The sequence below is a fragment of the Rhinatrema bivittatum genome, chromosome 8, assembly GCF_901001135.1.
Source record: "Rhinatrema bivittatum chromosome 8, aRhiBiv1.1, whole genome shotgun sequence".
In the NCBI taxonomy this organism is placed as follows: Eukaryota; Metazoa; Chordata; class Amphibia; order Gymnophiona; family Rhinatrematidae; genus Rhinatrema; species Rhinatrema bivittatum.
In genome coordinates, this window is record NC_042622.1 from 209072426 (window position 1) to 209099919 (window position 27494).

Sequence of the window (27494 nt, forward strand, 5' to 3'; positions counted from 1 at the left end):
ACAAGTCTGTTTCTAATTGGTTATCTGATGAGTTCGTTATTGGCCATTTCTCTCTTAGAGTTTGTCATTTTCTATATTGGCCAATGAGGGGAGAGCTTTCGTGCGACGCTTGAAAGGAATTGTGTGCGTGATACTGACTATTGACGCTAGGATTGGTGGTTTTGGGCCTCAGGACACGGTTACAGCCGGTGGCGGGCAGAGTGTCCGAGGTAGGGACTGCTCACGATCAGCGTAGTGCATGTAGGGATCTTGGAGGTCTGTTGCTTAGCGTGTAGTTAAACCTGCAAATCCCAGAATGCAGTGGGCCAAAACCGGGGCTATGGTCAGGGTCATGGACTTTAATACCCACTACTGGGCACTGGGGAAAACGATGGGAATTTATGGACTACCTGGGAAGACTGGAGTGGCTACTGCAAGGATTATCAGTTGACCATGTCATATGGGAAAAGGCACAAGCATCTCGGAATTTGCTCTGTTGTACGTTTAGAGCCATGGACTTGGCTCTTGATCCCCTTTGGGTTAAAATCCGAGGCATGAGCTGAGGATGTTCCCTTCTTGGTCATTAGGCTGAAATGGAGAAATACAATAGAGGGGCGTTTAAAGTTTAAAAACCTGCCATCTGACCTCACTGGGGATATGATCCTATACGGCCATCGTCAAGGCAGGAGGATGAAACCTGCGAAAAGAATATAATAAAAATCTGTGCAGGTTGTAAGGCAAAACCAGGACTTGAATATTCTGCCTTAAGTGACATGGACGTACTCAAAAAAAAAAGAAGCAAGGGCAACAGAGACCATCATAAGTGGGAATCTTTAAACGCTAAAGGACAGTTTCACCCAACTTAACTGGACTATCCAGCGAACCTATTTTTCCTTTTTATTTTAAATCATAGATCTCATAAATTGTCCACACAAACTAGAAAAATTTTCATTAATTTCTTCCGTTTAAAAATGGACCCTGCTTTTCTTTTTCCGTTTAAAAAAGGAGAAATTAATGAAAATATATGTACACGCTTTGGCAAAGATAAGTAATCTTTCTTCTCTTTTGAAAGTAGTTTAAAAGTTTATGGGACTATAAATGATAAAAAGAAAATATACACTAAAAATCTTTAAAATGTTTCTAGTTTTTGTGGACACATTTGAGACCTATGATTTAAAATAAAAAGGAAAAATTGGTTTGCTTGATAGTCCAGCCAGGTTGCACAAAACTGTCCTTTAGCGTTTAAAGGTTCCCACTTATGATGGTTTCTTTAATAGCTTTGTTGCCCTTGGTTCTTTTGTTTTTTTTTTTTGAGTAAGTTTATTATTTCACCTGGGCTTTGTTGTGACCTTTTCTGTAACTTAAGTGACATGGAGTCATCTAGTACCCTGCACAGCAGATATCTTTCTGCTTTTTTACTCTAATGAAGTGCTGGAAAATTACTTTCTAAAATTCCCTCCTAATTCCAGCATAAAAAAATGTAGATTGGCTGCTGTTAGTCCACCTGAATATCTAGAAAGATAAGAATTAAATACTGCTCCTTCACCCACTTAATACCAGAAGACAAATGAGCAAACTCACTGAAAAGGAAAGAAAACTAAACAGCACCTTTACCTTCTCATGACAAAAAAAAGGGCTCTGAGATACAGTTTTCCTATCACATTATGAGCCATAAAATTATAGTGCTTCATCCCCCAACCCCTTATCACTGGAATTCCTTTTATGATTCACTTATTGGCAGAACACTGCCTTTTATTTTTCTGGTAATGTCATCATCTTTTGCTCATTCATCTTAGCCGGTGACGGATTTCGGCTTTTGGCGCCCCTAAGCACTGTTCGGGCTGTCACCCCCCCGCCCCCCTCCCAAACGTTGGACAATATTGGGTCCCCTCTAGTTTCCTGTGGCAGCTCAGGGGTAGATCCTGTGGCAGAAATTTAAAAATTCTGAAGCGAATTGGCAAACATTTCCATCTTTTATATTACATTATGAAACTAAAGTAGTTTGATGCTATATTTAGTAATATAATTAATATTATTTTTATTGGAAGGCAGCAAATGTTCAGCTAGCCTGCTGTCCCCCAGATTTCTGCTGCCCTAGTGGACCTATTGACAAATCCAGCCATGATCTTAGCTCTGAAAAGCTAGTTAAGGAATGTATTAAGTTAGTCCAAAAAAAAGATATCACTATATATACATATTTTTTTTAAATTTGCTACCCTTTATTTCTATGCATAAAAATGTACTAGGTCCTAAATCTGTTCACATTTATAGTGCCCCTGAGAACAGCCTCGGAGGTGGCTAAGCTGAACTGGCGGTAAATTGACATGCAAATGGTGCAGCTTATTATCCTTAAAACTATAGTTTGTGACATAGGTAGTCACTGAGAAAGTAAGAAATATAGGTTGTGACGTACATAGTCACTGAGAAAGTAAGGAATGGCAAACTTTAGAAAAGTATTAATGACTTTCTGACAATGTGTCTTTCGTCGGGCAGCTTGGCTGCCAGGAGTTCTTATTCCTGTAATGAGGTCGTGAGAGTCCTGTATTCAGTGGGAAAAGAGTTTAAATAGGAATAGCACAGCCTTTCCCCGCTGTCCTGGAGATATCAGGTAATGTATGTAATTAGAATACCTTCTCCATTTTTTTTTTCACCTCTTGCTTGTATTCCTCAAATCAATAGCATTTGACAGCATAGATTCCAATCCAACAGCACCATCTACTGGTCTCACGGCAGCACTTCACAAACAATTCTGATCTTGATGTCTATAAATTAGGGGTGTTCCACATCTCCCCTTCCCTGTTGGAAAAATTCCTTTGTACATGTCTATTTTATTTTTTTTATAAGTTTGTTAGATTTCACAGATCCCTAGGGGGCTCGATCTCCCAGCTGAGCACCCTGCTGTAAAGGAAATCTTAAAAATACATCTCCATTACCACAAACACTGAAGCCCCTCCAAAAAATAGGTCCAGGATAGATGGATTAAGGGAATGAGAATAATTTAGTGCTTAGAAATGCAGCTTGATAGAGCAATCAAGGGAGAAACTGAGGAGGTAACAGCAGTGGAGATGGGACAAAAAAAGAGCAGAATAGTTCACTCCATAGGGCTGGGAGTGGGGGAAGCAGGCTCACTCTGACAAGTGCCCTCTAATGGTGCTTCCAGAGCTTGCTCAGTTTAGTGACTGATTATCTACAGAAGAGGCAGCTTAGGTGCAAAAGTCCTAGTGTCTTCTCAATCAGGAACAGGACCTAGAAATTTGTATTATATCTGCCAGACAGATGAAACCTGGCAGGTACAAATCATGGGGCTAAACAGAAAATGCTAGAGAGGGGTGGATGCATGAGAGTAAGATGATTACGCATGAATAAACTGGACTCACTAATTTTGGATGGTGCGGAGCTGCAGTCTTCGAAAATGACATTGGATAAGGACCGCAGGGTCCATGTAATCTGCCTTGTCCTAATGCAATACTGCGGAGTCTACCGCACTTTTGACCTCATTCTCTCATCTCCAGGAATCCCTCTGGGCTTATCCCAGGCTTTCCTGAATTAGGTTACTGCTTCAGCCTCTGCTGGTGGGGCTGTTTCATGCATCCCACCACCCTTTCTGCCAAGACACGCTTCCTTCTGTTACTCTTACCAGCAGGAGGAAGTGTGGCACAGGTGGAAGCCTAGTCATTACAGAGCAAAGCTCAGGTCACTCTCCTGCTCTGATAATAAGGGTCTTGCCAACCGGATTTGGCCCAGCTCGGCACCTGCCTCGTTCTGGCCGCTCGCACTTGATTCTCAGGAGATCCCCGTCTGACGCACAGCCCTGCTTCTTAGCCTTTCTGCTTTGACTTGCCACTAATTCTGTCACCTCCTTCTTTTGGCCCATGGAAGCTTGAGAAGGAAAAGGAGAAGGGTTTCCTTGGGGAGGGAATGTGCATGGCTGGAACACACAGGAGCAGAACCTCTCTCTTAGGACAGTATTTTAGCTTTGTGTGTCAGGTGGAAGAATTTCCCTTTGTCAGAATGATGTTTAGGGAGTCCTTGTTAGATTTGTGAGGTGCGTGTGCTGGGCTGTAGCTTTTCAGTTGAGCAACCTGACTTCAGAGTCAAAATGCTATTAACTGAAGCCTTCAAAATATCAAGTTGTCTATTTTGGCTGAATTGCTTCCTTGTAAAAAAGTTTTTTTTTTCTTAAAACATGCACAAAGTAATACAGCAATGAAGACACAGTCAAAACGACAAAAGTGCATAGGTCAAAAGCTTAAATATTAACAAGGAGATATAAAATGAGTACTGAATTGCCCTCAAGTAGTGTTAAGGTCCATCCAGTAGGCCAGCATATCATATCAGGAAATGTTATAATCCATTCTGTCCTGTAACAAAATTAATAGGGAAACAGACAGGTAATCCAAATAATAGGCCTGGAGAAGAGCATTTACTATAGAAAAACGTAGCAAACACATCTGATGTTGAAAGTGAGGAGGATGAAGTCAATTTCTTACCCACATAATTTAGGCAAGAGCCTCAAATTTGTGTTTCTTAGCATTCAAACAAGTTAATCCATACCAGTGGGTTATGCACTTCTACCAGCAGACGGAGATGGAGCAAAGCTGACATGACAGTATATATATCCCTGCGCTGACATCAGCCTGCCAGATTTCTTCATCTCCAGCAGATGGTGGATGTGCAGCTCCCTTCTGGGGACTGCTTAAAAAAATTTAGAAGGAGAAAGAAGAAGGAAATTAATTTACCCCGCTCTCTTGTGGTGATATCTTTTTTTTTATTTTTTTATTTTCTGTTTTCAAAGTTTTCACAAATTACATCATGAAACTATTCTTAATGAAATGCGGTACATATTCTGGAATACAATATATAATAATATAACACACAGTTCTATTTTGAAAACAAATTACCTTCCATATACATTCCTAAATATAAGAATTCAGGGCAAGTAAGTAAAATGAACGAAATAAGCAGATTTTACAACATATAAGTAGGAATTAGGTAGGTGAGCAAAACACTTAAATTTGGTCAGTTACTCTGCAGGATTTTCTACGGGGTGTCCTACCAAGAAATCCCTCAACTGATTAGGGTCAAAGAAAACATAATTATTCCCTTTATAACTTATGCAGCATTTACAAGGAAATTTTAATACAAACCGGGCTCCTAAATTAAGTACCCTCTGTTTCATAACTAGGAATTCCTTCCTACGTTGTTGAGTAATTTTTACTATATCAGGGTAAATCCATAATTTTGCTCCTTGGAACAGAGCTGCTCTATTCCTGAAGAACCTTTTCATTATAAAGTTACGATCTGATAGAAAAGCAAATGATATTAGCAAAACTTTCCTTTCTTTAACCTCTGTCTCAATGGATAATTCCAGTATATCTGAAATATCCAGAGATTGTATATTTTCTTGTACTTCCCGAGGAGCTCCTTGTGGTGATATCTTATTGTCCCGCCCTACTGAGGGAAGGATATTTGCAGATCCTTCCCTCAGTAGAGCGCCTCGGTCCAGTAGCTGGTTTTTCAGTGTGGACCTAGCTGTAGAGAGACAAACAGCTGAGAGGCTAGCAGATGCAGGAAGCAGAGCGCGGTGGTGAAGGCCTTTGCCCTCTCCCCCCGCAGCCAGAGACCAACTCTGTACTCGACCAGGATGGACTGAGCTCAGGTAAAGAGTAAATATAGAAAAAGAAGAAAAAGAAGGGGAGTTAATTTTAGGGATTCCATTCCCCTTCTGGTCTCTGAGCTTGGTGTGCTAATCTGACATCCATCCCGACTCCAGGGGAGCTTGGGAGGCGTGGCAGCTTGGCAGGTTGATCAGCCTTTTTGGCCAGGCCCTGCTCTCAAGCTTCGCTTAGACGCTGCATGGTAGGCTGTGGCAGTGTTCGTGCGCTTTTCTATGCACAAGTCTTCTGTGAAACAGTGTCTGATGTTGGTTCGTGCTTGTGCGATCAGGTGGGCGCTACCTGGACAGCATATTGGGCGCCTACATTTTGGGCATCCAAGGTGTGCGCTTATTGGACAGAGCTTGTTTTTTTTGAGCGCTCTGTCCAGGCTCATTCGTGCTTTTGGGAGTGTGCTGCTAGTGGATGTTTATCCATTGCATCGGTAGCAAAGAAGCCTAAGCACATTAGCCTTTGTGCTGCTTGCCATATGTCGCAGCTTAATTCGAGCCAAGAATATGAAAGAGAGTCTTCAGGTCTCGTGCAAGGTGATCTCCTTGCTAAAGGAACCAGGTTGGATAGTGAACTTGCCCAAGAGCAATCTGCAGCCATCCCAAACACTGGAGTATCTTGGTGTTCGTTTCGACATGAAGCAAGGCAGGATGTCCCTACTGGAGAGCTGCATTCAGAAACTGATGAGGCAGGTGCGGCTATTGACAAAAACAATACGCCCAGCGGTATGGTCTTACCTACAGGTGCTCGGGTTGATAGCAGCCACCCTAGAGATAGTTCCATGGGCAAGGGCGCATATACATCCTCTTCAGCGCAAACTGCTTGTACATTGGAGTCCACAGTGTCAGGACTACTCAGTACGGCTTCACTTACTGGTGGAGATCAGTGCATCCAACTGCAGTGTGGTTGCAAGCAGATCATTTAAGGAAGGGCGTTCCCCTTCAAACACTGGACTGGCTAGTACTCATGATGGATGTGAGCCTCTAGGGTTGGGGGGCTCACTGTCAGGAGTTGACAGTGCAGGGTCGCTGGAGCACGGAAGAGTTTCTTAAACATCAATCTGCTGAAAGCCCGAGCCATTTGGTTGGCATGCTTGTGATTCATTGACCGCTTGCAGGATTGAACAGTCTGAATAATGTTGGACAATGCAATGACAGTGGCTTACATCAGTCACCAGGGAGGAACCAACAGCCATCAAGTGTCACAGGAAATAGCTCTACTCATGAAATGGACGAAAGTACATCTTCAGGTGATCTCAACCTCACACATTGCAGGAAAAGACAATGTAAGATACAACTTTCTCAGCAGACAGAGTCTGGATCCGGGAGAATGGGAATTGTCAAATGAAGCGTTCCAGCTCATAGTGGGCTGCAGGGGCCTCCTGTTTCTAGACTTGCTGGCGACATTACACAAAGCGAAGGTTCCTCACTTCTTCAGTCACAGGAAAGATCTGAAGTCTTTGGGTATCGATGCCCTCGTGCAGGAGTGGCTGGAAGGCAAGCTTCTATATGCCTTTCCCCCGTGGCCCATGTTGAGCAGAGTGATTCGGAGGATCGAGAGACACATGGGGATGGAGCAGCTTTTAAACTAGAACAAGGGGGAAAGCCGACAGTCACTCAGCAGTGCATGGTTCGGAGAAATGTATCCTTGAAGGATACTAATGAAACAGGAGGGTTAGGGCATCCCAACAGAGAGGTTCCATTAAAAGCAAACATAGTCCATGTGCCTATATGTAAAAAATCACCGAAGCTAATGATTTCCGAATTATCCCTAACAACTGAAAAGCAGGTTGTTAATACAAACAAAAACCACACTTTGAAATGTCTGTATGCCAATGCCAGAAGTCTAAGAAGTAAGATGGGAGAGTTAGAGTGTATAGCAGCAAATGATGTGATTGACATAACTGGCATCACAGAGACTTGGTGGAAGGAGGATAATCAATGGGACAGTGCTATATCAGGGTACAAGTTATATCGCAATGATAGGGAGGATCAACTTGGTGGGAGTGTGGCACTTTATGTCCGGGAGGGTATAGAGTCCAACAGGATAAAGATCATACAAGAGACTAAATGCTCAGTAGAATCTATATGGGTAGAAATCCCATGTGTGTTGGGTAAGAGTATAGTGATAGGTGTATACTACCGTCCACCTGGACAAAATAGTCAGACAGATGATGAAATGCTAAGAGAAATCAAGGAAGCTAACCAATTTGGCAGTGCAATAATAATAATGGAAGATTTCAATTACCCCAATATTGACTGGGTAAATGTAACATCAGGACTTGCTAGAGACATAAAGTTCCTGGATGTAATAAATGACTGCTTCAGGAACCAACAAGAGAGGGAGCTATTTTAGATTTAATTCTTAGTGGAATGCAGGATTTGGTGAGAGAGGTAACGGTGGTGGGGCCACTTGGCAACAGTGATCATAACATGATCAAATTTAAACTAATAGCTGGAAGGGGGACAATAAGTAAATCTGCAGCTCTAACACTAAATTTTCAAAAGGGAAACTTTGATAAAATGAGGAAAATAGAAAAAAACTGAAAGGTGCAGCTGCAAAGGTTAAGTGTTCAACAGGTATGGACATTGTTTAAAAATACAATCCTAGAGGCGCAGTCCATATGTATTCCACACATTAAGAAAGGTGGAAGGAAGGCAAAACGATTACCATCATGGTTAAAAGGTGAGGTGAAAGAGGCTATTTTAGCCAAAAAAACATCCTTCAAAAATTGGAAGAAGGATCCAGCTGAAGAAAATAGGATAAAACATAAGCATTGTCAAGTTAAGTGTAAAACATTGATAAGACAGGCGAAGAGAGAATTTGAAATGAAGTTGGCCACAGAGGCAAAAACTCATAATAAAAACTTTTTAAAATATATCTGAAGCAAGAAAGCTGTGAGGGAGTCGGTTGGACCATTAGTTGACCGAGAGGTTAAAGGGGCTCTTAGGGAAAATAAGGCCATTGCAGAAAGACTAAATTAATTCTTTGCTTCCGTGTTTACTAATGAGGATGTTAGGGAGATACCAGTTCTGGAGATGGTTTTCAGGGGTGATGGGTCAGACGAACTGAACTAAATCACTGTGAACCTGGAAGATGTAGTAGGCCAGATTGACAAACTAAAGAGTAGCAAATCACCTGGACCAGATGGTATGCATCCTACGGTACTGACGGAACTCAAAATGAAATTTCTGCTCTATTAGTTAAAATTTGTAACCTATCATTAAAATCATCCATTGTACCTGAAGACTGGAGGGTGGCCAATGTATCCTCAATATTTAAAAAAGGCTCCAGGGGCGATCTGGGCAACTATAGACCAGTGAGCCTGACTTCAGTGCCGGGAAAAATAGTGGAAACTATTCTCAAGATCAAAATCGTAGAGTATATACAAAGACATGATTTAATGGAACACAGTCAACATGGATTTACCTAAGCGAAGTCTTGCCTAACAAATCTGCTTCAATTTTTGAAGGGGTTAATAAACATGTGGATAAAGGTGAACCAGTAGATGTAGTGTATTTGGATTTTCAGAAGGCGTTTGACAAAGTCCCTCATGAGAAGCTTCTAAGAAAATTAAAAAGTCATGGGATAGGAGGCGATGTCCTTTCGTGGATTACAAACTGGTTAAAAGATAGGTGTTTAAGATCATGAGAGGTCTTGAACGAGTAGATGTGACTCGGTTATTTACACTTTCAAATAACAGAAGTTCTAGGGGGTATTCCATGAAGTTAGCAAGTAGCACATTTAAGACTAATCGGAGAACATTTTTTCACTCAACACACAATAAAGCACTGGAATTTGTTGCCAGAGGATGTGGTTAGTGCAGTCAGTGTAGCTGGGTTAAAAAAAGATTTGGATAAGTTCTTGGAGGAGAAGTCCATTAACAGCTATTAATCAAGTTTACTTAGGGAATAGCCACTGCTATTAATTGCATCAGTAGCATGGCATCTTCTTAGTGTTTGGATAATTGCCAGGTTCTTGTGGCCTGGTTTGGCCTCTGTTGCAAACAGGATGCTGGGCTTGATGGACCCTTGGTCTGACCCAGCATGGCAATTTCTTATGTTTTTATGTTCTCAGTGGAAAAGGGTAGACCTCAACTGAACTTTAATTTCATCATCAACTAACGCTTAGTCTTATTCCTTAACACAGTAATTAATAACTTCACCTCAACAGGGTAATTCATTAATGTTGCAAATGCCGGAACTTAGTGATCACCACTAATTGGCATATTTGTTCTCTCTGTTAAAATCCAAGCTTCTTTTCTCTATCCAAGTTGTGTAACTCCCTTGTTTTATTGTAACTGAAATCTTTCTGTCATCACTTGTTAATGTTTATTATTATCATTATTTCTTACTATTTATTATTATTTTTGTTCCTGCTCTACTTGTTAATTGTAAACCGGCATGATACGATATTCATCGGGAATGCCGGTATAGAAAAACGTTAAATAAATAAATAAATAAATAAATAAATAAATAAATAAACAAACAGTGGAGTGCCTCAGGGATCTGTACTTGGACCGGTGCTTTTCAATAAATGATCTGGAAAGGAAAACGACGAGTGAGGTAATCAAATTTGCGGATGATACAAAATTATTCAGAATAGTTAAATCGCAAGCGGATTGTGAAACATTACAGGAGGACCTTGCAAGACTGGAAGATTGGGCATCCAAATGGCAGATGAAATTTAATGTGGACAAGTGCAAGGTGATGCATATAGGGAAAAATAACCCTTGCTGAAGTTACACGATGTTAGCTTCCATATTAGGAGCTACCACCCAGGAAAAAGATCTAGGCATCATAGTGGGTAATACTTTAAAATTGTCAGCTCAGTGTGCTGCAGCAGTCAAAAAAGCAAACAGAATATTAGGAATTATTAGGAAGGGTATAGTTAATAAAACAGAAAATGTCAAAATGCCTCTATATCGCTCCATGGTGAGACCACATCTTGAATACTGTGTACAATTCTGGTCGCCGCATCTCAAAAAAGATATAGTTGCGATGGAGAAGGTACAGAGAAGGGCAACCAAAATGATAAAGGGGATGGAACAGCTCCCCTATGAGGAAAGGCTGAAGAGGTTTGGGCTGTTCAGCTTGGAGAAGAGATGGCTGAAGGGGGATATGATAGAGGTCTTTAAGATCATGAGAGGTCTTGAACGAGTAGATGTGAATCTGTTATTTACACTTTTGAATAATAGAAGGACTAGGGGGCATTCCATGAAGTTAGCAAGTAGCACAATTAAGACTAATCGGAGAAAATTCTTTTTCACTCAACGCACAATAAAGCTCTGGAATTTGTTGCCAGAGGATGTGGTTAGTGCAGCTAGTGTAGCTGGGTTCAAAAAAGGTTTGGATAAGTTCTTGAAGGAGAAGTCCATTAACTGCTATTAATCAAGTTTACTTAGGGAATAGCCACTGCTATTAATTGCATCAGTAGCATGGGATCTTCTTAGTGTTTGGGTAATTGCCAGGTTCTTGTGGCCTGGTTTGGCCTCTGTTGGAAACAGGATGCTGGGCTTGATGGACCCTTGGTCTGACCTAGCATGGCAATTTCTTATGTTCTTATGATAGTGCTTTTGGTGGTGCTAGCTTGGCCCAGGAGACCGTGGAATGCAGATCTGTGGAGGCTCCTAGTGTTCTCTCCTCTGCGATTACCGGTTCACAAGGATCTGTTGCAGCAGGGGCCTTTTCTTCACGAAGATCCGACTCAGTTTTGCCTTAGGATATGGCCCTTGAGAGGGCTTAGTTGCTGAAGTGTGGATACGCCATTGTTGTGATTTCCACCTTCTTTGAGCGTGAAAGTTCTTCACTTCCTTAGCATATCTTTGGGTTTGGTGAGTATTTGAGGCTTGGTGTGAGGAACGAGAGGTTCATCTTTGTTTGGTTAAGATCCCGCTCATTATGGATTTTTTGCAGAATGTTTGATTAAAGGTTTGGCCCTTTAATTCCTTAAAGGTACAGGTGGCAGCTCTTGCCTGTTTCCGAGGTCAGGTGAATGGGGAGCCCTTGTTGGCCCATCCAGATGTGGCCTGGTTCTTAAAAGAGGTGAAGCATCTTTGTCCTCTCTTGCGGTTGCTGGTGTTCTTGTAGAGTCTTAATTTGGTTCTGGATTTTCTGGCGGGTTCCACCTCTCAACCACTGCGTAGACTCTCCTTGAGGTTACTTACCTTGAAGACTGTGTTTCTGGTGGCAATTTATTCTGCGCATAGAATTTCCGAACTGCAGGTCTTGTCTTGCCAGGAACCATTTCTGCAAGTGACTCCAGGGGCGGTACAGCTGCAAACTGTTCCGTCCTTTTTGCCGAAGATGGTCTCGGATTTTCACTTGAATCAATCAATTTCCGTGACGACACTGGACAGGGAGAGAGATGTGGATGAATAGCATCTGTTATGGACCTTGGATGTCAAGCAGCATATCATGAGGTATTTGGAGGTTTCTAAACTTCTCAGAAAGGCAGACTGGCTGTTTATATTCCACAGTGGGAGTAAATAGGGTGAATCAGTGTCATGGGCTATGATAGCCTGCTGGATTAAGGAGGTTATCATGGCTGCGTATGTGGATGCTGAGCAACCATTGCCTAGTCAGGATAGGGCTCATTCCACTAGGACTCAAGCAGAGTCATTGGCGGAGGTTTGATTGTTGTTTCCCATCAAGATTTGTTGAGCTGTGATGTGGGCCACCTTACACACCTTTTCCAGGTATTACCTCCTGGATGTGCAGGACCAGGAGGATGCAGCCTTTGCGTGTGCGGTGTTGATCAGACAGCAGGCAGCCTCCCGCCCTGTTCGGGAGTAGCTTTGGTACATCCCACTGGTCATGGATTAACCTGTCTGAATGCTAAGAAAGGAGAAATTACTACTTACCTGATAACTTCATTTTCATTAGTGGACAGGTTAATCCACCTTCCTGCCCTTGGCTGCTGGATGGTGGTGTGTTGCATTTCCAGGAATTACTGGTGAGTGTCAGATCCAGTCCCTAGCTTAATACTACACTCCTTGTCTGAGTTCAGTGTCTTCCTGTTAACTGAGTGTTTGTATGGTTGTCTGTTTATAGTTATGATCATGTATTGTTTAGTTGTCTACAGTTGGCTTTTGCAGAGAATACTGGCGGGCTGATGTCAGTGCAGGGATATCTATACTATAATATCAGCTTTGCTCTGTCTCCATCTGCTGGTAGAGGGGTATAACCACTGGTCATGGATTACCTGATTTCATTAAAGAAAAGGAAATTATCAGGTAAGTAGTAATTTTTTCCATACCTTATGGTATTTAATCTGGAGATAAAAAGGGCAGTTCTCCACTGAAAACACCTTCCAAACTGTCTGAATCTAGAGAGTGTAAGATAGGATCTCTGCAGACTTCCATTTCTGGGCAATATTTTGTCTCTCAGCCACCAGTAGAGGAATCACTAAGGGGATACCCCCGGAGTGGAAAGAGGTGATACCTGGGATAGGAAACCCTATTAAAATTATGGCTGGGTCAAATGGAAGGGAGACCTTTGGGATAACATTTATCCATAATATCACTTCTTTCCAGGAAATCATCATCTGAAAGCATGCCCACTACATATGCATCAAGAAGCCTGTCTCACCACAACCCCTCTAATATCTATTACTCCTGGGGGAATTTTGTGCAAAAAACTCAAATTCGGCATACTTTTTAGTGGTCAAAATGAAACAATATACATGACAGTCTTTAAGTAATTAATTTAAAATGTAATACAGACAAAAGTTATTACTTAAAGATGCAGAATTTTAAATCTTTTGAGCAGAAATTCCCTAAAATTCACTGTAAGAGTGTCCCTTCCATTCTCTCTCCCTACTCCCCTGGCCACTGTGCCGTCTCAGGCCCCAACTCCACTACCTGCCAGTATCTCTCCCCTCCATCTCTAGGCTCAACCCTTTCCACTCTATCGCCAGTCCCAGAGTTTGACCCCATTCTCAGTACTGCCCCTCACCCAGGCTTCTTCTGTCCCTTTCTCTCTCTCTCTCACACACATACAGGCTCCCTCTCTTTAGTGCACATACACACCCCCTCATACAGGCTCCCTCACTCTCTCACACATACACCTTCATACAGGCTCCCTCACTCTCTCACACACACATCCCCTCATACAGGGTCCTTCTCTCTCATGCAAATACCCTCACACAAGCTACCTATTTTCTCTCACACACCCCTTTACACAGGCTGTCTCTCACACATTCACAATCCCTTCACTCAGGCTCCCTCTCTCACAACCACTGTCACATACACAAAATTCCTTTTTCACACACACCAGCTCCCAGTCTCTCACAAATATACATACTCCTTCACAATCTCCTCACATAGGTTCCCTCTCTCTGGCACCCACACTCATGCACCTTCACACATGCTCTTTCTCACTCCTCCTCGGCTTGCAGTCTCACACCCACACACACACCTCTACACACACTTACTCTCACTGGGGCCTGCTCCATCTTCGCCAGAGCCTTTACTTTTGCCACAAGCTGGACGAGCTCTGCCCGCGGCACTCCAGGGCCTTTACTTTTGTCGTGTGAGGGTGAGCTCTGCTCGCAGCACGCCAGGGCCTCCTCCTTCTTTGCCAAATTTTGCTCAGAAAATGGCAATTCTGTGCAAACTCTGCTCTGCAGGAGCACAGAATTCCTCCAGAACTAACCTATCTGGGTCTCAAAGTTTCATTTTGTGCATTCGTACAGAGGTTTGATACCAATGGTACAATAATTTATAGCTATTTTCTTTGGTAGCCGTATACGATGAATTACCTTTAAAGAGCCACCAAATCCTGCTTCCATTTTTAATCTTATTTCTAGGTTTCATCCTCCCCATCCCTTCCCAAGTCTTTCGTTTCTTATCATAAGTTATATAAAGAGTGGGCCTCTAAGGCCACATTCCTCTCTGTAAAAACCTCCTCTGTCACCTTTCTGTAGTATTCACACCTTTCATTTATCAGCGTGGGGGTTTGTGCAGGTGTCCTCATGACGATCAGCACAGCAGCACCCCTGCTTTATTTAGATTTGTAATGGTTGCAGTAACGAAGCAGGAAAAACGTTTTATAAACTTTAAGCCAAATATTGCTGTAGTAATGAAATAAATATCAGAAGAAAAGAGTGGAATCTTAATGATCTTCTTTACCCGGAAACCCAATTACAGTATTTAGATAAAAGTTGTTGAGTTTGCTGCTTCAGAATGAAGTTGGCTGGATTTCTTTGACTGGAGTTTGTTTTCCTGTTTGGTCGTAGCTGCTGAGTTACTCCAAAACATCAGGGGGTTGTGAGCCCATTCCTAGCTTTGTAATGCCCATCAGTGAGCATCCTTGGATGTGTAGTCGTGTCAGTGTCTACTGCAAGGACAATAGCAGCACAGAGCTGGAACAGATTCAAGTTTAAACCCCGGGTCTGGCTTGGAGGATCACGGATGGATTGCTGTGCATTGTAAGGGTATTTCTGTGTATCTTTTGACAGGGTTGCAATGGCCCCGCTCCCTGGCGCCACCCTGGTGCACAGCCCCTTGCAGCTGTATCGCTACCTTCTACGCTGCTGCCGCCTGCTTCCCACAGAGAGCGTCCAGCAGCACTACAAGCACGCCATACGCCAGGTACTGTCCAGCACAGCCAAAACGGGTCCCGCAGGAAGCCCAGGGCAGGGCAGCGCAGGCCTGTGAAGCAAGGGACTGTGGAAAAAGCACCGGCGAGGGACACAGAATGCAGGAGATAGGGACAGGGAAGGAGAGGAGGAATAAGGGACAGGGATAGGAGCGGGAAAGGTTTTCCTTTGATGTTAGTGTTAGATAGTTATAATTGTGAGGCACCGACAGGGTAAAGAATTCGAGAGAGAGCTCTTTCTGGTGTCAGCAGTGTTTATTGTATTAAGCCAAGGTTTAGTGGCTGAAAGAGAGAGGTTTTTCTCCTGTCTCCTAAAACCCATCTGAGGGCTGAGGTACAGGGAACTAATGTGACTTTCCCAGATTCTGAGCTGGGATTAGAATGCATTGAGTCAGAAAATCATTCTTCACTGTCACATCCCAGGTTTTTTGTTTTCACCTGCTGCTTTGGGCTTTCAGCTCAGTCAGAAGCAGGACTGGGATCTGGCACTGAGCCATCATTTACCACTACCCAGGGGTATTTACCCATAGTTTGTAGCCCAGTCAGTGCAGTGACAGTCCTTGGCTGGGGGCCATACACCAGGACGCCACTAGGTGTCGCCACTGCACGATTATTTGGACTCCCTCCCTACCTGCACAGCATCTCCCACCCTGGCTGACTCGGGGAATCACCCAGGACCCTCTGCACTGCAGCGGGCAGCACTGCCCTTGAGCTGGTAGGCTGGCCCTTGTAATACCCTGGTCCTAATTAAACACACAAACTTCGGGAGTTTCAGAATCATTTGTGCCCCAGAGCCATAGCTCAGCATCCGGTTGCATCATCGGTACATCACAATCTGTATTCTCCCTTTACAATGTCAAGTACAAGTTACAATTTCATCCCCTTATTCACTGTCCTGTCCCAAGTGACATCCAGAAATTCTCATCTGTGCTGCTGCCCCACAGTTGTGGCTGAATCTTTTTTTCATGCCCTCGGTGCTCATGTGACCAGATCGTCTGATTTCCGAGTGCTCACTCATACTGCTGCAGCTGCTCTGGTCACGTCGGCTCATGCATGGCTTCCATCATTGGAGGCAACCTACCCGGATAGCTTTAGCTGAGTAGAATCAGCGAGAGACCTGCGCCACCAGATAACCTTACCTGCACAGCTTTGCCATTCACTGGCTTATGCAGTATTGGACCTCTTTGTTCTGCCCTCGATCGTTTGGTGATTAGGAAAGATGTTGTTATATAGCAGTGGAACGAGTAACCTTCCATCAGTCTGTCAGCTCCCTTTGAGTTTGGCAGAGAAGCGCTTGGTTCCTGCCAGTTCTGCGACATGTAGGACATTTGTCATTTCTAGGGTCTTGTAAAAGAGTTGTATTGTAGGCAGCAGTTAAGACCAACAAGCACAGCGCCAGTAATTTGGCCTCCTTTGAAATCATCTTCAGTATGCGCAGCTAGGGTAAACCATGGGCTGCTTGTTGGATTTTCCATGGCAAAACCTGCCCTATTCAGGAATGAGAGGTTTATCTACATGCAGGGCGACCGGAGTCAGTTTTAGCATTTGTATGTATGGCAGAACAGAGAGGTCTGAAGCTCTTAGAGCCAGGTCAGCCTTGCTCTGGCTTTAGAAGTGCCACTGCCTGGGCGTGTTGCCATGGCTCGGAGATTTTTTGGGGGCTACCTGTACATGAATTATACAGACAGAGGAGCCATTCTTAGTTCTGGAGTCCAGATTGCTCGGTTAGTTCAACGAGTGTGTCGTCGAGGCTGGCTGACTTCCCAGGCCGCTTCAGTACATCAATGCCAGCATTCAGTTCCACCATCAAGGAGGCTTGGGAAGCCTTTGTCATTAGAGTACATACAGTAGATCTTTCCACTTTTGGGCTTTTTCCATGACTTGGCCTAACCTGCATTTCTCTTATAGATGTAGAATTGCACTAAAAAGTTACAGGTTCCATAACATTTGTATCACTCCATTCCCCTTTTCTGAGTTAAGTGAGGATGTGAAGGACAGTCGTATAAAATAGATGTTCTTTAAAATGCTGCTTTGCTTTGACAATTGTTTCTCCTGGGCAATGTTTTATTTCTTAGAGTTTCCGAGTCCATGCAGATGAAGATGATCCTGAGAGAATTCAGCAGATTATCAGAAGAGCCATCGAGGATGCTGACTGGATTCTCAACAAAGTAAGCTTCTTGCAACTGGGTCTTTCCGATCTACGGATCACTATGCTTGTGTTTCGGTTCTGCCGCTGGGCCACCCTTTGAGTAATTTAAGGCCCTCTGTTGGCACAGGGTTGGAAGGAAAGTCTTCCGTCGGACCCCCAGCGCATTTGCCTTCCAAGGGGTGTCAGATCCCACCTGCGCGGGGCCAGCCTGTAGCCCAGCCCATAACTCTGAGGTTTTCACAGGACTCTCCCAGCCAGCATTCAATCCCTTCTGTACTCATACAAGTACTTTTCCTTTTTTTTTTTCAGTATAAAAATCAAAAGTAGACACAAAGCAAAGGAGACAAAGAAAAGCTGTTGTGATGCTGGCTCCGAGGAGGCTGAATTGACTTCCAGAAGCATGCACAGAAATCTACAGGCAACAGACAACAGTTGCTGTGTCCGCTCAGGAGACTGAGTATCGGTGAATCCTAAACGTAGGCGAGAACTGGAAAAAGATGGCTTTGTAACCCTGCCATGAGCCATAAGTTAATTTGCATCATGGAAGGTACCACGCGGGGTATAAGCCTGAGTGGGGGAACAAGGGATGAGTGAAGTGAGGGTCATTAAAAATCCCCGACAGCTCCTGTCTTAGTGATCACTGAAGATCCTGGTAGATCCGGTCTCTGATGATCACTAAAGATCTCTGAATTGCTTTTCCTACAGCAGACAATATATATCTCTCCGGTTAGCAGAATTTATTAAGTTCCTGTTCTGAGTATAATTATGTGAGCTATAAATATTTTTTTTATACTATAGTAACATATTGCACATATCAATTATGTAGCTCAGCATTTACTGAACATAAAATCCCAGGAAACGTAATAAAGATAGGAAAAAGAAATCTTTCTTGTTTATTGTCATTTTTTGAAAACGTTTATTTAAACATTGAAATGACTGGGAGGTGGGTCTGGGTGGCTTAAGGGATTGATCATACAGGAATATGTAGTCTTTCACCTCTATGGCTGGATAAAGGATACAGTCTCTCACCTCTGGGACTGAAACAATCTGATATGCCCCCAACAACCTAGCTCCTCGGCAAGTTTCATTGAGCTAGGCCCCGGGGGAGAAATGATCTGAGAAGCCTCTCTGCAAACTGAAGTGAGGCTAAAAATCAGGAATGGGCAAAAGTCTCCTCCGTCTGCATCTCATCACATCTCCTGAGTCTGATTTTCATACGTGCCTCTTACAGCAATGAAGATGTTTACCATATTGTTTGCAATGCATCATGGGACTTGTAGGCCTTTGAATCCGTGTTGGGAAGGGGAGGTGGGCAGCTGCTCCGGGTGTCAGGCCCAGGGGGGTGTTGTCAGCAGAGCTGGTTTTACCTATGGGCACAGCAGGATGCCCATTGCATGAGCACACAGAGATCTGCCCCAGTGATAGTATTGGCTGGTTTCCTGAATATCAGGCAGCGGAGGACAGCCCTCTGCTTCCTGCTCCAACCTGTCCCCTGCCAGGCAGCAGAAAGTGGAATGGGTTGGCGTGTGAGGCTGAAGCAGAGCACAGTGCAAAGCAAATAAAAACCCTCTGCTCCTTAATCCAGCCCCTCTCCTCTCCTTTTTCCCTCTACTCCACCACCTGTGTCTATAGGGAATGGGAAGCGGGGAGTGTGAAATTGGAGTAAATAGAAAACCAAAGAATTCGGTTTTCGCCTGCATATGTTTAATTTGCAATCCCTTATGCTGTGAAGACATAACATCTGTTGAGTCTAATTATCTAAATCTTGGGGGTTGGGGGGGGAGCTTATGAGTCTGAAAGTTAATTGGGGGTAGGGCACAATGCTAAAGGTTCTTCTAGGCAGTGGTTCCCAAACCTGTCCTGGGGAACTGGTGGCCAGCTTGTGTGGGAGAAGAGTCGGGACTGCCTCAGGGCCTGCGAGCGTGTGCCGCCTTACAGGTCCAGTCCTGATTTTATTTCAAGTTTCTGCAGCTATTGCCACTGCCACTACCATTACACCAAGATCTACACCCCTGTGCCCAGTGGGAGGGAAGGAGGGGGAGGGGGGAGGAGCTGCCCCAGGTAGGGGATGAAGTGAGCATGGGCTTATGGGGGAGAGGGGGCTTTTGTTGCTGAGCAAGTGGTTGGAAGAGAGCGAGAGAGGCTGTTGCACAAGGGATGTGGGGAAAAGGGACTGCTGCTGTGCAGAGAGAGGGGGGAGCTGCTGCTCTACAGAGGAGAGAGGGAGGAAGCTGAGAGGCAAGGGATGGATGGGAGAGAGAGAAGGGATTCTCGCTGGATAAGGAGTAGAGGCAGAAAAATGAGGATGCTGGGTGATAAGTGGGTAGAGGTGAAAAAGGGGAATCTAGGGCAAGATAAGTGAGTGGGGGGCAAGGAACAGAAGAGGATACAGGAAAAGGAGTGGAGGGGAAGAGTGTGAGGAGGATGCAAGGGAAGGAGTGGAGAGGAAGAGTGATGAGGATGCAAGGGAAGGAGTGGAGGGGGATGCTTTGCAGTTGCTGCTGTCTTAGAGCGCTGTGTCAGAGCAGACACTGGTAAATCTGAATATCTGGGTTTAGTCCGAGTATGAACAGGTGGTTGGAGCTTTTCTTTGGTTGGATATAGATTACTTTTGGGAGAAGGAGTGTTTTCTTGGTGCATCCAAATAGGCCCCACAGTCTGCACCATTCGGATATTTCAAGCACAGAAGCCCTGCTAGAGCCTTCACCGATCTGAAGAGTTCTGTCTTGTGAAAGAAGAGAACAGAGAGGATATTTTGAGGCCATTATTTATCACTACTTAGCCTAATAAATAGGGACTTATCCAGTTACATGGCAGCCGCTGAATATCCGACTTTGATCAGCAGCTGCCATTTATCTGGTTAAGTATTTATCTTGCTATACATTTGCATTTTACATTTTAATAAAATGCATTACTTGCCTAACACAATAAAGGCCTAGGTGACGAACAAAATAGCATTCAAAAAATCCAAATATATAATGAAAAACAAATGTAATCAAAAACATAAGCGGCAGCTTACTGAACAATCTTGTAATAGTGAGGAAGCTTTAGATACTAAACCTAACCCCATTCAGTAAAAAGCTTTTTTAAACAGGAAGGTTTTTAACAGACCTCTGAATGTTTTTAAAACAAACGCAAAGTCTTAGTTCCACGGAAAAGAATTTCCATAGAACTGGAGCTGCGATAGAGAAAGCGGATTCCTTTGTAAAGCAAAAGCCAGAACTTTTTAGAGATGGAACATCTCATTGTGAAGATTTTAGCTGACGCGAAGACTGATACAATTTCAAAAGTGCATTAAGCCATGGACAGGATCCCAAATTAATGAGTTTGAACACAATTAGTCCAATTTGAAATTCAATATGATGTCGCAAAGGTAACCAATGTAGCTGTATAAGAGTCGACGTAACAAGTTGAGAACATCTGTGACCAGAAATTAAATGCGCTGCTGCAATTGTAGCATCAGGAAAGCCCAAATAGAGCCCATTGCAATAGTTGACGAGAAGGAAAAGAGAAGCCTGTGAAACTCGAAAGCATGGAGCAGATGTTTTAGACCAGAAAGAACTCTTTAAGTTTGTAGAAGCCAGCCCTAACTACTGACTTAATGTGCATTCAAAAAGGCAAGTGCGGATCAAGCCTCACACCCAGGCTTTGAATACTTTGATTAATATTAAAGGTAGAACCATCAAGAGTGATGGAAGAGATAATCTGAGTAAGAAGAAATTCAGTTTTTCTGATATTAAGTGCTAATTTGTTTTGATGTAACCACAGTTTTATAGTGGTAATACAAATTTGAATATGTTCAACAGTATCATGCCAAGTGGGATGAAGTTGTCTGAAAAATGGAGGTCATCTGCATAAATCTTGTAGCCATCACATAGAGTAGCTAAAAATTTATAGATGGGAGCAAGGTAGATGCTAAAAAGCATGGAAAATAAGGCAGAACCCTGAGGGACGCCAGTCTTAAGAGATGACCATTGAGACACTTGATTTTTTATTTTGAATTGTTGGGACCGATTATTCAGCATCGAAGAGAACCAAGCTAAGACGATCCCTCCTGTACCGCATTCCTGCAGATGGTGAAGGAGAAGAATGGTCAATTGTGTTAAAGACTGAGGAAATGGCTAAGGACACAAGAACACTGTCTAAGCTCCGCTTAAAAGTATCTGTCAAAGACAGCAATAAAAATTCAGTACTTAGAGACCGTCTAAAGCCAAATTGATGGGGATCTAAAATTTCCTTGTCCTCAATAAATTCAGAAAGTTGTCTCAACACAACAGATTCCAAAAGCTTAGCCAAAAAGGGCAAGGAGGAAATCCGTCTGTAATTGTTTACATCTGAGGCATCCAAGTTAGATTTTTTTTTTTTAGTAAGGGATGACCAACAGCTTTCTTAAAAGAAGCAGGAACATAACACTGTTCAAGAGACAAATTAATGATTGAAGTGAGATAGCAGGCGATGGTATCTTTATTAGCTTTAAATAAGGCAATAGAACAGTTGCTTACAGGACAGACAACATTGTTCATAGAAGACAAAACATGCTTAACTTCAAGTTGAGATGTGATTAAAAAAGTGGACCAGCATGGTATGACATTTGATTCAGCAATACAAGGAAAAACACTGGAAAAGCTTAAGGTAAGTTGTTCAAGCTTCAGAAAAAAATTCTTAAAAAAAAAGTCTGCCGAAGGAATGTCAAATGAAATCAAGGAGTGAGAGGAACAAACTATGTTTTTTAGCGATACTGAAGAGTGCTTTAGGGTTACAACCGATCATCCTAATTTTACTAGAATAATAATTCCTCTTGGCTTCTAATGTTTGTGATTGATAATCCCTGAAAAACCTTCGATAGATAGAAACAGAATCAGAGGTGCGGTTTGTGCGCCAAAAGTGCACTCTTTCTGAGGCAGCGTAAACCAAGGTTGTGAAGTTTTCTTGATAGGATTAACGGGTTTGAGTGGTGCAAAAGTATCTAATGCTGATATAACAGTAGAGTCCCAATCAGAGACAATGGCATCAAGATTAGTAGACTGTGAAGAATTTTATTTAGATTTTTATATTCTGCTTTTTGTACTTCTTTCAGCACTTCAAAGCAGATTACATTCAGGTCCTGCAGGTATTTCCCTATCCCCAGAGGGCTTACAATCTAAGTTGCACACCCTGAATGAAATGTTTTAGAACAAGATTCACTAAAAAGAGTCATTGACAAAAACTAAATCCAAGCAATGACCTTGACTCTGAGTTAGTTGAGAGATGATCTGATGCCATCCTAGAGAAGCCAAAATGTCCAAAAATAGCACAATGAAGGCGTCAAAGGGAACGCATTAGTAATCAAATTAAAGTCACCAATCACCAGCATCTTGTTAAGCTCAGCTTTCACCAAAAGCAGCTGCTCAAAAAAAGGGGAAAGATTCGATAGTAACAAATTAGGTAGACAATAAACAAGACAAATAGAAAAAACTGGAAAGGACAAAAAGAAGGGATTCATAGGGAGAATCCCCAGTAAGGTCCTCAAATCTAGGGTTCCAAGAGTCCCTATGATAAGTAACTCACCACCCCTACCCCTTTTTCTCGGTTGGGAAAAGCTAGAATAGCCCACCGGATAAATAAGATGCAGGGAAACAAAGTCAGAATTAAGCAACAAGGACTGTGTGATGCAGAAACAATCCAGTTGCCCTTCTGCAATGAGATAAACAATAATTTGGAACTTATTCTTTACAGCTTGAGCATTAATAAGCATGAAGGTGATTGTGACTGAAACAAAGTAAAAGCATTAGTGCACGTAATGGTTGACAAACAAGATGGCTGCCAAATGGAATAACAGCGATTAGTACTGCAAAGGGCAGAGCCAGCTGGAACATCACAGGGCTGCAAATGTCTCTCTCTGCTGGGCCTGGGAGAGAAAATAGTAAACAGCATCAGAGCTATGTTGGGGGCGGGAAATGGGTGGATCAGGGAGGGGCTACTCATCCAGCTCCCTTAACCGGATAAGTGCCGATATTGGGACTTATCTGGTTAACTGAATAACTTATCCGGATATAACTTATCTGGCTATATTCAGTGGCATAGCCATGTGCCGCTGAATATCCCTTCTAAGTTAGCTGGGTAAGTTATAGCTGGATAACTTAGATAACCGGATCTCTCTGAATTTTGGGCCCTTTGTCTTTAAAAATGTTGGTTATTTTTTGGACCAGCTCCCAGTTCAGAAGGGCAAACGTCCCCCGGTCTGAGGGGACTGGATAGGGAACTGCTGTGCCCTGCGTCCAGTTAACAGTGGGGACTGTGGTTTCATGGAATAAGAATTCAAAATTTCGGAAGAAGTGAGTTTTGGGAGGTTTGTGTCTTGGAAGGAGAGACTTTTTTACCACCATCATCTCCTTGTCTAAAGCGTTTTCTGTTTGCTGTCACTGGGGAAAGGGACTTTGGCCATTGACTCAGAGGTTGAGCATGGACAGGGAGACAGTGGCACTTGGAGTTGTCATTCTTCTTTTCTCGATGATGATTTTTGCCTTTCTTGCCTGGATTCTGTTTTATTTATTTATTTACACATTTTATATACCGTCATCCCAAGTATAGATCACAACGGTTTACAAAGTGACATTCATAATTAATACTCAACAAACAAACAATGATTGGTTACTGAGGTGGTATTCATAGTCATGCATTAATATTTATCTTGTGATGGCTTCACTGAATGACGGTATATAAACTCAAATAAATAAATCACATGAAATCGTCTAGATTTCATGTGATTTATTAATAATTGATCTAGCATTTAAGATAAAGGGTAAGGAAAATTAAAACGAAATGATAGTTTTCACATCTGATTCAGTAAGTTGTTTTTAGAATCTTACATTCTCTCATTTGATTTATTCTTCGATTATTATCTTTTATCCTTCTTGTCTTTGTGGCTCAATATATATACTGATGTTTTTAAGTTAGATTATACGCGTTTTTGAATATCCATGTTTTTAGCTTACATTTAAATCTATTTCTATCTAGTAAGATCCGTAATGTTTCAGGCAGAGAATTCCAGAGCTTTAGATCTGCTATGGAAAACGTACGATCTATTATTTGCGTCAGCTGTGTGCTCTGTATTGCGGGAATAGTCAATAGTCCTTTATTTTGGGATCTTAGTGTTCACTGTGGATTGTAAGGTTGTAGTGTCACTCTTAACAAGCTGGTGTTATGGGAATGGATGATGCTGAATAATATCGTTATTACTTTATAGTAGATTCTGGCTTGTACTGGTAACCAGTGCAGTGACATAAAGAAGGGTGTAATGTGATCATATTTCTTAGATCCTAATAACAGTCTTTCGGCAGCATTTTGTAATAGTTGTAGTGGTTTTAAGTGGCATGCTGGAAGACCTAGTAGTAAGGAGTTACAGTAGTCTAGGTCTGAGAAGATTAGAGTTTGCAATACAGTACAGAAGTCCGCAAAAGATAATGATGGTTTCAACTGGTATAGAATATGCAACTTGGCATAACCTGTCTTGATTAATTTACCGATGTAAATTTTCATTGTACGGTTTTCATCTAGCTGTATTCCTAAATCCCATACTTGATTTGAGGGATTAATTTGAAAATTACTCAGGTTAAGTGCAGGTGAATTAACTGTCGATGAGTTTCTACTCAGCAAACTGATTTCAGTCTTTTTAGGGTTTAATGTTAGTTTAAGTTGCAAAAGTTCTTGTTGTATTGCTTTCATATATGTAGAGAGTATCAAAGCTGTATTTTCATATGATCTAGAGAATGGTATGTAGAATCGTAAGTCGTCAGCATACAAGAAGAGAGTTATTCCTAGGTTCGTTAGTAATTTACACAGTGGGAGCATGTAGATGTTGAATAGTGTTGCTGAGAGGGCTGAGCCTTGAGGGTCACCTGTATCATACTGGAAAGTGTCAGATGTGTGGTTGCCCAGTTTGACTTGGAATGTTCTTTTAGATAGGAATGAAGTGAACCATCTGTGAACCATGCCATCTATCCCTATGTTTCTCATCTGATGGCATAACAGGTTATGGTCTACAGTGTCAAAGGCAGCTGTTAGATCAGTGAGCACAAGGCAGTAGGATTCATCAGTGTCAAGTCATCGTAAAACTGAGTCCATTAATGAGAGGAATAATGTCTCAGTTGAATGATGTTTCCTAAATCCAAATTGATTTGGGGAGAGAATATTTTGATCTTACGGGTGATTTTAAGCTGGGAGAACACTGCTTTCTCAAGAACTTTTGCTAGAAAGGATATGTTTGATATTGTACAATAGTTGTCCCAGTTGTCAATTCTACCAGTCTTAATTTTTGGGATCGGCTTTCTCACGGCTTGTTTTAACTCATTTAGAACAGTCCCTTCTGAGAGAGACAGATTAATTAATGTTGTGATTGCCTGAGTGTTAACCCCGCTGTACTTGTCTCAAGGAACTGACTGGAATTGGTTCATGTGGATGAATGGCAGGTTTAATTTTTGTAATGATTTGACTAATTTCCAGTTTCGATATGCTGTCTAACATGGACTATTTAACCATGCCATTTGAATCTTCAGGTGCTTTTGTTTGAGAACAGATAGGGAATTGTGTTTTCAACCTATTGATTTTGTCTAAGAGTGCAGTGACATATTCATTGCAAGTGGCCTTAGTGAAGCTATAGTTTCTTGTGATAGAAGATGTCGAGTCTTTAATTAAATCTTTAACAACCTCAAAGAGCAGTTTAGAATGAAATATAACCCCCTTGAGTTAGTTTAGCATAGAAATCTTTTTTTGCTTTAGTGGTTAGTATTTTGTAAGGAAGGATTTACATTTTCCAAGAGATTCAGTATCCATTGTTTCTCTAATTTTCTAAGGTTTTGTTTAGTGCTTCTTAATTCATTATTACACCAGGGCTCCTTATGGCTGGAGTTATTCCTTTCTTTGTTAATAGTTTTCTTCTGGACAGGACTATGGTTTTCAGCTATGTCACTGACAATCTGTTGGGAACCCCAGCCGCAGGCAGCCACGGCCTGGTCCCCCCTCACCTTCCTGCACTCTCCGACGCTCTCCACGGGCTTCCCTGCTCTGGCCACAACGGGGCCTTCCCACAGCGTCCTCCCCACGGGGGAGATGCCGTCGACTTCCTTAGGCAGCTCTGCCCCTTAGGCGCGCGCGCACCAACCCGGGATTTAAAGGGGCCACGGCGGGAAACCTCAGCCCGACCCCAAATCCCACATCATCATCTGGGGACTATTTAAGGGCTCTGCTGATCTCCATGCTTTGCCTTGGCAACAGGTCAATTCCCTGAGTAGCTAGTTGCTGTTCCTGCTTGTTCCACATCCCGCTCCAGTGTTCCTGCTTGTTCCTGTTTCTGTTCCGTGCCCTCCTGCTTGCTCCAGCCCCCCTCCTGCTTCTACTTGTTTCTCTGGTTTTTGACTTCGGCTTGGTTCCTGGATTTCTCTGTCTGCTGCCCATCCTGACCCTTGGCTTGTTCACCGACTTCGACTGTCTTCTGCCTGCCCTGACCTCTGGCCTGGTTCCTCGTCTTGCACCTCAGCTGCCTGCCACGACTCCTGGACCATCTCCGACTTCCCAAGTCTTCTGCCTGCCTCGACTCGGACCGTTCACCGGACTCTTCTTCGCCAGGAGACCTTCGCCTAAGTGCTGCCGGCCCCGGCACCCAAGGGCTCAACCTGCGAACGAGGGTTGGTATAGGTGAAGGTCTTGTCAGGTCTCCTGGTCCTGTTCCGCCTCCCGGCTAGGAGTACCACCATAGGCCTTCCAGCAGTGGATCCTCCAAGCACTCGAGCTGGCTCAAGGGTCCACGTTCACAATACAATCTTATCCCAGGAATTAAATGCTGATGTGGAACTGGTTTGATTTAATTCATGGATTTTATTTGCTATTGCTTCAGCAAGAACTTCCATCTCTATCTTTTTCTTGAAGGTGAAAGTAAAATCTTCTGTTGCCACTCATATTACAGGATTGTCCTTCTTTTTTAAGGCTCATGGTTGGGGTAGTCCTTCCGATAGCTGTTTGGTCAGATGTTTGTTGATGGGGTGGTAGCGTTGCTTGCCCCAGTCTGTCAATGGTAGGCTACCCATTACCCATGCCATTTTATTGTGACTGTGGGAGTGTCTGCCA

The 27494-nt window shown here is 42.9% G+C and overlaps 2 protein-coding genes across 5 annotated transcripts in view; one reads left to right on the forward strand and one right to left on the reverse strand.

Moving 5' to 3' along the window:
* The first annotated feature begins 113 nt into the window (after positions 1-113).
* LYRM9 (LYR motif containing 9) lies at positions 114-18263 on the forward strand. Of its 2 annotated transcripts, XM_029612865.1 has the most exons (4): positions 114-209; positions 15105-15237; positions 17320-17412; positions 17703-18262. In XM_029612865.1, exons 2-4 carry the CDS (start codon positions 15112-15114, stop codon positions 17718-17720), a joined length of 237 nt encoding a protein of 78 aa, XP_029468725.1. In that variant the 5' UTR covers positions 114-209; positions 15105-15111; the 3' UTR covers positions 17721-18262. The 2 variants fall into 2 exon arrangements, with proteins under 2 accessions (XP_029468725.1, XP_029468726.1); XM_029612866.1 differs by lacking the exon at positions 114-209 and having other exon boundaries at positions 17703-18263.
* Positions 18264-18339: 76 nt separating this feature from the next.
* Positions 18340-27494, reverse strand: part of METTL27 (methyltransferase like 27) — a 58218-nt gene continuing 49063 nt past the window's right edge. Inside the window, exon 6 of one of the 3 annotated variants that reach the window (XM_029612861.1) lies at positions 18340-20118. In XM_029612861.1, the coding sequence (XP_029468721.1) occupies positions 19913-20118 (206 nt within the window). In that variant the 3' untranslated portion in view covers positions 18340-19912. Of the gene's footprint in view, positions 20119-21861; positions 23281-27494 lie in introns of those variants that run through there. The other 2 variants (XM_029612863.1, XM_029612859.1) reach the window with 2 other exon arrangements.